This window comes from Perca flavescens, unplaced genomic scaffold (assembly GCF_004354835.1).
Source record: "Perca flavescens isolate YP-PL-M2 unplaced genomic scaffold, PFLA_1.0 EPR50_1.1_unplaced_scaf_42, whole genome shotgun sequence".
Classification (NCBI taxonomy): domain Eukaryota; kingdom Metazoa; phylum Chordata; class Actinopteri; order Perciformes; family Percidae; genus Perca; species Perca flavescens.
This window is the reverse complement of record NW_021166694.1, coordinates 25,001-36,641: the sequence shown is the minus strand read 5'-3', so window position 1 is coordinate 36,641 and position 11,641 is coordinate 25,001. Positions and strand designations below refer to the sequence as shown.

The window sequence follows — 11,641 nt, the reverse complement described above, 5'->3', positions numbered from 1 at the left end:
TAGAAAAAAAAAATGTCATAGCATGTTACCACTTTATGTACAACTGTTCATTTATCATACAGACTGAAACTCAACTACTAATAAATCAGAAAACAAATACACCCAAAAATATGAACTAAATACAAAATATAATGTAGGCTATAGCCTATGGCATAATTTAAACAAGTCTCCCGAAAAGAAACAGGTATATGTCATAAACTAATAATATACAGGTATATCTCTCCTCTGCCTGCTGCGCTGTGTGTGTGTGTGTGTGTGTGTGTGTGTGAGACAGTTAACACAGGTTCCCGTTAATCTTATGATGGACATGTGTTGTGATATTTAAACAAACGATCCGTCAACGGCGAAATAAAAGCCTCTTATTTACGGGACCGGTCTAAAAGACCTCCGGGGTCCTACAGCGGGGTGTGTGTGTGTGTGTGTGTGTGTGTGTGTGTGTGTGTGTGTGTGTGTGTGTGTGTGTGTGTGTGTGTGTGGGGGGGGGGGGATTCTCCGAGTGTGACTGTCCGAGCGCCGAGCTCGTGGCCCCGGCAGGCGCAAAGCTGGCAGGCGCGTCACTTTATGGAGCTCCGAAAACTTTGGAGCAAATTGTCAATTCGGCAAAGATTTTCGCAAGACTGCCTATATTCAAAATCAAAACCTTTCATTTCTCGCCTAAAATGTTCTCAGAAGTGAAATTAGTGATGAATGAGATGGCGAAAACTGTTAAAATTGTCCCGTTTTTGGGCTGTCTACGTACTGGAAATCCAACCATCACTGAATGCCGAAATGAATGTTGGGATACAGGTACTGCCAAGTTCATACAAGTTACCAACCGACGTATCCTCGGTAAATGGGCGAGTCAAGAATACATCCGGGAATTTTAACTGTTCTTATATGAGTATTATCCGTATTGGGACAGTACTTTGGCAACACGAGATGATGTTTCACACATTGGGAAACACCCTATGTTTCTATAGCCTCAAAGCAGTTTTTCCCACCTTTAGGGCAGGGGTTCTCAAACTATTTTTTAATAATGTATCCCTTTGAATTGTGTTTTCAAACCAGCGTAAAAACATTTTTACATCTATATGAATACATATATACAATATATGTACGTGTCGGCAGCGATAGATTTACTAAACAACAACCTAGTAACTGAACAACCTTTAAATGCTACATTTCAAAAGTTCAGAATCCATCACTTAATTCATTCATTATTATAGCATAATTATTTTAGGAATTATGCATGATATATTTTTAAATGAGTATTTTGCAAAAAAAAGTTCACGCACCCCCTGCAGTACTCCAAAGTACCACCAGGGGTACACGTACCCCCATTTGAGAAACACTGCTTTACAGACACCACATATGATCTAAACATGGCTTATGTGAGCTATGTGAGCATCAGCACACTTAAAAGTTTACAAATGTAATATTGAGGTAAATGTTTTTGACTATGTTGTATATATTTCAGGCTGTGATGGTTTTTTGATTAGTTTTTTATTCAAACATCTGATTAGTGTTATCTTGCATGTATTTCTTAGTACTATTGACAGTTATTTGTAATATGTTTTAATATTGTGTGCACCTGCCCAGGGACTGCAGATGGAAACTAGCATTAGCTAACTCTGGTACAAAACAATCTTTTTGTAAGATTAATGTATTTTGTACATTGTCCCTGACAAATAAGCTAATTAAATCAATAAATAAATACAGTTAGAGTTAGAGATGCACTTTCTCTGTACCTGAACGAGTCTGGAGAAGACGAAAGTGGGAAATAAGGAGCCACGTTTAGGAGTTTCTTCTTTGTCTTCAGATGTTTGGATGCCCTGAAAGATCCCGACTGATCCTCAGAGCTCCAACCGGAGAGATGCTGCTGCTGCTGCTGCTGCTGCAGGGAGAAGGTGAGAAGAGGAGGGAGCTCAATCACACAGGCAGAGGTATTTATAATGGAGGACACACACACATACATATATACACACACACTCACAGACACACACATAGATATATACACACACACTCACAGACACACACATAGATATATACACACACACACAGACACACACATAGATACACACACACTCACAGACACACACATAGATATATACACACACACTCACACAGACACACACATAGATACACACACACTCACAGACACACACATAGATATATACACACACACTCACAGACACACACATAGATATATACACACACACACACAGACACACACATAGATACACACACACTCACAGACACACACATAGATATACACACACACTCACAGACACACACATAGATATATACACACACACACACACACAGACACACACATAGATACACACACACTCACAGACACACACATAGATATATACACACACACTCACAGACACACACATAGATATATACACACACACACAGACACACACATATATACACACACACTCACAGACACACACATAGATATATACACACACACTCACAGACACACACATAGATATATACACACACACACACACACACACATAGATACACACACACTCACAGACACACACATATATATATACACACACACTCACAGACACACACATAGATATATACACACACACACACAGACACACACATATATACACACACACTCACAGACACACACATAGATATATACACACACACTCACAGACACACACATAGATATATACACACACACACACACACACACATAGATACACACACACTCACAGACACACACATAGATATATACACACACACTCACAGACACACACATAGATATATACACACACACACACACAGACACACACATAGATACACACACACTCACAGACACACACATAGATATATACACACACACTCACAGACACACGCACACACACATATAGATATATACACACACACTCACACAGACACACATACAGACACACGCACACACACATACACACACACATACACTCACTTACACAATACATACATACACACACAGACAGACACACAACACACATACACACACATACATACATACACACACAGACACACATACAGACACACATACACACACATACACATACACACTTACACAATACATACACACACACAGACGCACAACACACACACATACACACACTTACACAATACATACATACACATACACACACACACACATATACACACACTTACACAATACACACACATACACACACACACACACACACTTACACAATACATACATACACACACAGACAGACACACAACATAAATACACACACATACATACATACACACACACAGACACACATGCACACACATACACACACTTACACAATACATACATACATATACACACACACACACTTACACAATATATACATACACACACACACACACATACATACACACACACATACACACACTTACACATTACATACATACACACACACACACAAGTGAGTTCAGGTCAGTGCTCTGATAAAAAGACATTATATTGATTATCTGCTGAGCTGCTGCTTCAAACGCTCTCACTGATGAAGACTTCATTGTGTGTGTGTGTGTGTGTGTGTGTGTGTGTGTGTGTGTGTGTGTGTGTGTGTGTGTGTGTGTGTGTGTGATCACTTTAATGGACAACAAAGGTCTAACTAAAATCACTTCGGATAGATTTTCGACGCCCCAAATCTGCCAAAGTAAAGAAGACTTCGCGGTCAGCTGTTAACCCAAATCAGCGAAGAGGAAAGTATTCAGGTGACATGTTACACACACACACACACACACACACACACACACACACACACACACACACACACACACACACACACACACATCTTACATGAAGACCTGCTGGGCTTCAGCTGTAATCTCAGCTCTCTATTTACACTGAGAGACCGACCTTCAGTGGTTCAGCATCCTACGGAAATACGTGTCCATCAGTTCAACTCAGTGACCAGTCCCTGCAGAAAAACGCGATTATGCAATCACATAATTCAACGCATAATCAGCCAAAGTCCGCATATTTATGAAAATAGCTGGCCCACGTGCAGTACAGTATTTGTGTGTGTGTATGTGAGGAGATCACCCAGGGGCGGAGCTAGACTCTCAGTACAGTGGTTATTTTAAAATTAAAACAAATTGTAAAATATCTGATGAATGCATCTTATAATGTGTCACTTGTTGAGCCAAGTAAGCCTATATGTCAAATAAAACACAAAGAAAAGCCACATTTTTTGACAAGTTTGTATTGACGAACAAACAATTGTCGCATTTTTGTAAATTTGGTGCTTTTTCCGACATTTTTGTAAGATTTTTGTTACATTTATGTAAATTTGTTTGCTTTTTCCGACATTTTTGTAAGATTTTTGTTACATTTTTGTAAATTTGTTGCTTTTTCCGACATTTTCGTAAGATTTTTGTCGCATTTTTGTAAATTTTGTGTTTTTGTAAATTTGGTGCTTTTTCCGACATTTATTGTAAGATTTTTGTCGATTGTTTTGTAAATTTGTTGCTTTTTCCGACATTTTTGTAAGAGTTTTGTCGCATTTTTATAAATTTGGTGCTTTTTCCGACATTTTCGTAAGATTTTTGTCGCATTTTTGTAAATTTTGTGTTTTTTTCCCGAAATTTTTGTAAGATTTTTGTTGCATTTTTGTAAATTTGTTGCTTTTTCCGACATTTTTGCATGCTTTTTGTAAATTTGTTGCTTTTTCCGACATTTTTGCATGCTTTTTGTAAATTTGGTGCTTTTTCCGACATTTTTGTAAGATTTTTGTGGCTTTTTTGTAAATTTGGTTCTTTTTCCGACATTTTCGTAAGATTTTTGTCGCATTTTTGTAAATTTTGTGTTTTTTTCCTGAAATTTTTGTAAGATTTTTGTAAATTTGTTGCTTTTTCCAACATTTTTGCATGCTTTTTTTGCATTTTTATATACATGAAAGCCCTACGAAACTCACCTAAAGAGTTCCTTGAAAAGCCTAAATATGAAAAGCTACTGGCTGAATTTCTGAGTCTCAGAGTCGGCAAATCTGCCATATTCTGCTTTTAAATGTCAGGTAATTGCAGATTAAAGAATCACTTTCCTGTAATTTTGGTTCGGCGCACAACTTGTTTAAGTTTGTGTGACATGTAAACAACAATCCACACACACACACACGCACACACTCACTCACACACACACGCACGCACGCGCACACACACATACACACACATGCACACAATCACACACACACGCACACACACAAACACACAAACACACACACACACACACGTGCACACACGCACACATGCACACATAGTTTTTAAATTTTATTTATTTTTTATTTCTTTATCGTATATTTCGTATTAACTGCTTGCTATTTATCAATTTGTATTAATTTTTGACTGTGTTTTAATGTCTTGTGTAAAGCACTTTGAATTGCATTGCTGCTGAACTGTGCTATACACATAAAATTGCCTTGCACACACACACACACACACACACACACACACACACTGACGCACACATACACACACACAACGATAACATGTTCCTACTTCTTCAGATTAATATACTTGTATCCTCACAAAGCTAAAAGGCAAAAAAAAAGGTGACACTGAAACTACAAAGAGGTCCAATCAGAGATGTGTTTTTAAGCTCCTCCTCCTTCTCCTCTTCCTTCTTCTTCTCCGTTTGTTTCTCTGCTTCTATTCATCCTTTTCTCTCCTCTGCAGTTCTTCTCCATCTCTCCCTCTTCTTTGTCAGTATTTTTCTCCCAAGGCTGCTTCATATTGTCTTCTTCTTCTTCTTCTTCAGCGCTGAGTGCTGATGGGCTCTTCTTGGTGACAATCGCTCAATAGAAACCATTTAAAAACACAAAACACACACTCACTCACACACACACACACACACACACACACACACATGCACACACACACACACACACACACACACACACACACACACACACACACACACACACACACACATACTCACACATGCATACACGCACACACACATGCACACACACACACACACACACACACACACACACACACATGCACATACACACACACACACATGCTCAGTTTTTTCCTCCCAAGGCTGCTTCTTCTTCTTCTCATGGGATCTTCTTGACAACAACGTGCACGGAGTCAATCGATCAATAGAAACCATTTAAACACACAACACACCAACACACACACACACAAACACACACACACACATGCACACACAACACACCAACACACAAACACACACACACACACACACACACTAAACTGAAAAACGCCCACGTGTGTCACTTGTTCCAGCATTAATTACATCAAAGAAAAACCTGGTTTATCTGTCCATCATTTTAGCTTTTAGGCGGGATGGAAAAGAAGAACAGTATGGATTTGTTCGTCTTTTTCAACACTTTTGTGACTTTTTTTTTGTGGCTTTTGTTTTTTTCATATCCTGGAGGCTATTTTCCCATACATTGGTGTCTAAATGACTAATGTGACCAGAAATTACCAAACCCCACCAGACTCTATGTAAATAATCAGGACTTTTAGTGTGTATAGAGCCAGCATATCTCCACCAGACTCCATGTAAATAATCAGGACTTTTAGTGTGTATAGAGCCAGCATATCTCCACATGTAAATGGATGAAAGCTACCCATTGCATTTTTTTATTGAGAAACGTAACATTTTCTTGAGGGAGGCGCCTATACCTTCCTTGAAATACTCGCATCTTACAGTAGGTTTCAACGAATTTCGGTCTCTGGGGCTTTCAGCTAAAATCCCAATCAGCAGTGTTTGATAGGCACCAGACTGAAATCTATTCTGTTTTGAATGTGTGGTTTACAGTTTTGACAGCAGTGTGTTAGCATTTGAACAAAGTGCTGTAAATCTACAGTGTTGTGAACGTTGTGGTTAAAGTCATGGGATAAGTGTGTAGAGTTTTGAAAACTGTGTTCAAGCGATGAAAAAACCAACTAGAGTTTGGTCCACATGAACTGCTGCTGTGCAGACTGGAGTTAGAGTTTTGCACATGTGACTCCAGTTGTGCCCACTGTCGTCTAGCAATCGGAAAAAACTGTAATAATCAGGACTTTTAGCGTGTATAGAGCCAGCATATCTCCACCAGACTCCATGTAAATAATGAGGACTTTTAGCGTGTATAGAGCCAGCATATCTCCACCAGACTCCATGTAAATAATCAGGACTTTTAGCGTGTATAGAGCCAGCATATCTCCACCAGACTCCATGTAAATAATCAGGACTTTTAGCATGTATAGAGCCAGCATATCTCCACCAGACTCCATGTAAATAATCAGGACTTTTAGCGTGTATAGAGCCAGCATATCTCCACCAGACTCCATGTAAATAATCAGGACTTTTAGCGTGTATAGAGCCAGCATATCTCCACATGTAAATGGGTGATCTAAGGGTTTATTTCAACCAAACCAGATCATCATCTTTCCACTGGTTGGAACAGTGGAAAGATGAACCAAGACGGTTTTTGGTAGTTTTATTTAGTTTCTTTCCACTTTGAATGAAGTGTGTTTTATGATGATAAAAGTCCTGATTATTTACATGGAGTCTGGTGGAGTTTGTTCAAGCGGCAATTATGACCTTAAATCTCCCATTTTGTAGCCTTCATTTAGCTAAAAGAGAGCCAGGGTCAGCTGCAGCAGTGACCTTGTGTTCTGGGTGAAACTGGGTCATTGTGGTGATGAATTAATATTTCATCCATTATGATTGACAGCTCAACCTTCACACAGTCTTTCCATCAGTGAAAGGATCCAATACAATCATTTCAAAAGAGGCTGTGTAGGAAAATAGGACTCATTTTATTTTCATCTATCAATTCTGTCCATTATTTTCATTTAAGTGTCCTTAGTTTTATACTGTTAAAAAAACTGTAAAAACGGAAAATAACTTTCTTGTAAAAATACAGTGACATTCACATACAGTTTATTCAATGCTCTATGTATGTATGTGTGTGTGTGTGTCTGTATGTGTGTGTGTGTGTGTGTGTGTGTGTGTGTGTGTGTGTGTGTGTGTGTGTGTGTGTGTGTGTGTGTGTGTGTGTGTGTGTGTGTGTCTCTATGTGTGTCTGTCTGTATGTGTGTGTATGTGTGTGCATGTGTGTATGTGTCAGTGTGTATGTGTTTGTGTGTGCGTGTGTGTGTGTGTATGTGTGTATGTGTCTGTGTGTGTGTGTTTGCGTGTGTGCGTGTGTGTCTGTATGTGTGTGTGTGTGTGTGTGTGTGTGTATGTTTCTGTATGTGTGTCTGTCTATATGTGTGTGTGTGTCTGTATGTGTGTGTGTTCGAGTGTGCGTGTGTATGTGTCTGTGTGTGTGCGTGTGTGTCTGTATATGTGTGTGTGTGTATGTGTGAGTATGTGTGTGTGTGTTTGTGTGTGTTTATGTGTCTGTGCGTGTGCGTGCGTGCGCGTGTGTGTTTGTTTGTGTTTGTGTGTGTGTGTCCAGTAGACGGCGCTTAAGCAGCATCAAATCTATCAGCTGCTGTAAAAAAAGCTCAAGAAGAAGAATCAGAGTCTTCTTCTTCTTCTTTTTGTGCAGCTGTTTGTGTCCATCGTCGTCCAGTCCCAACTCGGTTTCTCTTCGTTGGTTCTTTTATAAAACAGATTTCCTGAAGATGTCAGGAGAAGATCTGCGGGCCGAGCTGGAGAAGTACCTGCACACTTTAAACATCCAGACCACCTGCGTGGAGCACCCGCCGGTAAAACACTCAAAGAAACCGGAAAACGGCTCCGGTTATTCGTTTATAAATCAGATAACACAGTCCAAACTTTTAAAACAGAAACCTCATCATATCGTGACTGTACCAAAGCAAAAATGACATCAACGACATAAGTTACTGTAGCTGGGAGAGGGTACAATCATGTGCTTTCTATGGATGACAATACACAGTTGAACCCCATTAGAATAATTGAGATTTTTTAATTGTCCGTTGCTTACTATAAATTGCTGAAATAACTCAAGACATATTCGGAGACACTGCGTGACTTGGTAGCGTTCCTACGTCTATTCGGCGTCATCCAATATGCTGAATTCCACTTACTGTAATATAGTGTAAGCTGTGGGATTGGTGTGTTTTTGCTTCAAGTTGACGTTGTTAATGGACACGTGGACGCATTAAAAAGGCGTCATTTGAAGTAAAGGAGAGTTGCATTGCCTGTCACTGATATGCCGAATTTACCATCCGATCAATCGGAGTTGAAATCTGGCGAAGATTTGTTAATTAGTTAGGTATTTGTGCAGAAGAATTTAGGAAATCTAAAAAAGCGAGACGTTTTTGAAAGGATTCTGGTGCGACAGTCTCTTAAAACTTATAAACTTCCACCTTATTAGCTGTGCTACCCGGTACTTGAATGTCGCATTTTTCCTCCGAACAAAAGCAGCTGAAATAATCAGATTTATTGTATCCAGTTGTGTATTTGTGCGTAATCAAGTAAATCTGAAAAACGATACATTTTTGAAGGGAGTCTGGTATGACTCCCAAAACTTCACCCCTCAGCCGTATTTACTCGGTACTTGTATGCCGAAGTTATCATCGGATCAGTAGTAGCTGTAGTACTGAGACATTTTCTTATCCAGTAATTGTATTTGTAAGAAATGATCAAATCAATCTAAAACACGATGCTTTTTTAAACGGAGTCTTGGCTAAGAGTTTCCAAACAAACTTTAAATGTCACCTATAGCGACATTTCCGGTATTTCTATGCCGAATTAACCATCACATTAATAGTACCTGAAATAATGTAAATATTTGTTTTTTCCAGCCATGTATTTGTACGGAATGGTAATCTAAAAAAAAAAAAATCATTTTTGAGTCTGGGATTAGTCTCTTAAAACGTCCCTTTACAGCGGTATTATCCGGGTACTTATATGCCGAATTTATCATCAGATCAATAGTAGCCTAAGTAATGCAAATACTAGTTCCTCCAGGCATGTATTTTAGGCAGAATTATTAAGTAAATCTAAAAAGCGAGAAGTTTTTGAACGGAATCCGGTACGACAATCTCTCCTAAACTTCACCTATCGGCCAAACCGACGATTTTAATCTGAAATGCAAACATAATGTATTCACCAACTTCCACGTCTTTCTTAATTGTTTATGAAATGCACAATTACTTATCTCATTAAACTTTTATTGGATGGGTTTTGCAGCTACATACTCGACAAATAAATCTGCTTGTATTGAGTTAAATAGAAACCTTACCAGTAATGAAAAAGCTGCGTGCACCTGCAGTGACCTGCAGGTGGCGCTAACAGATAATTTAAGCCTTTACCACACAGATAATAGTTTGTGTATTGATTATTTACATGAAGTCTGTTGAGAAATGTGGCGGGCGGGGACAGACAGATTGTGACAACATTATGGGATGGATCCCTACAGAGAATTAAAGAGTAAGATCCTTTTAGTTTAACATGAAACAGCCCCGAAATCACCATCACCAAACTCCACCAGACTGCATGTAAATAATCAGGACTTTTAGTGTGTATAGAGCCAGCATATCTCCACCAGACTCCATGTAATTAATCAGGACTTTTTGTGTATGGAGTCTGGGGGAGTTATGCTGGCTCTATACACGCTAAAAGTCCTGATTATTTACATGGAGTCTGGTGGAGATATGCTGGCTCTATACACGCTAAAAGTCCTGATTATTTACATGGTGTCTGGTGGAGATATGCTGGCTCTATACACGCTAAAAGTCCTGATTATTTACATGGAGTCTGGTGGAGTTATGCTGGCTCTATACACGCTAAAAGTCCTGATTATTTACATGGAGTCTGGTGGAGTTATGCTGGCTCTATACACGCTAAAAGTCCTGATTATTTACATGGAGTCTGGTGGAGTTTGGTGATGGTGATTTCGGGGCTGTTTCATGTTGAACTAAAAGGATCTTAATTTTTAACTAAAAGGTCTATCTCTGTAGGGATCCATCCCATAATGTTGTCAGACTCTTAGAATAATAATCTGAGCCTTTTCCCAGAGTTCCCCTTTTTAAAGAACAGCTGTTTGCTCGGCTGGTCCCCCAGGTGTTCACCGTGGAGGAGATGATGCCTCACCTGCAGGAGGTTACCGGAGCCGTGACCAAGAACCTCTTCCTCAAAGACAAGAAGAAGAAAAGCCTGTTTCTGGTGTCGGCTCGCCACGACCACCAGGTAGGGAGGGGGGGGTGTCTGTGTGTGTGTCTGTGTGTGTCTGTGTGTGTCTGTGTGTGTCTGTGTGTCTGTGTCTGTCTGTGTCTGTGTGTGTCTGTGTGTGTGTGTGTGTGTCTGTGTGTCTGTGTCTGTGTCTGTGTGTCTGTGTCTGTGTGTCTGTGTCTGTGTGTCTGTGTCTGTGTGTCTGTGTGTGTCTGTGTGTGTCTGTGTGTGTCTGTGTGTGTCTGTGTGTGTCTGTGTGTGTGTGTGTGTGTGTCTGTGTGTGTGTCTGTGTGTGTCTGTGTGTCTGTGTCTGTGTGTCTGTGTGTGTGTCTGTCTTTCTCTGTGTGTGTGTTCCACTGTGTGTGTGTGTGTGTGTGTGTGTGTGTGTCTGTCTTTCTGTGTGTGTGTGTGTGTGTGTGTGTGTGTGTGTGACTGAGTGTGTGTGTGTGTGTGAGACTGTATGTGTGTGTGTCTGTGTGTGCAACTGTGTGTGTGTATCTGTGTGCAACTATGTGTGTGTAT

At 39.8% G+C, this 11,641-nt stretch overlaps 1 protein-coding gene across 2 annotated transcripts in view; it reads left to right on the top strand.

Annotated features, from left to right (window-relative positions):
- Window positions 1-3,645: 3,645 nt before the first annotated feature.
- Window positions 3,646-11,641, top strand: part of prorsd1 (prolyl-tRNA synthetase domain containing 1) — a 13,184-nt gene continuing 5,188 nt past the window's right edge. The window contains exons 1-2 of one of the 2 annotated variants that reach the window (XM_028572703.1): window positions 3,646-3,729; window positions 11,012-11,137. In XM_028572703.1, coding sequence (XP_028428504.1) covers window positions 11,030-11,137 — 108 coding nt within the window. In that variant the 5' untranslated portion in view covers window positions 3,646-3,729; window positions 11,012-11,029. Of the gene's footprint in view, window positions 3,730-8,531; window positions 8,689-11,011; window positions 11,138-11,641 lie in introns of those variants that run through there. The other variant, XM_028572702.1, reaches the window with a different exon arrangement.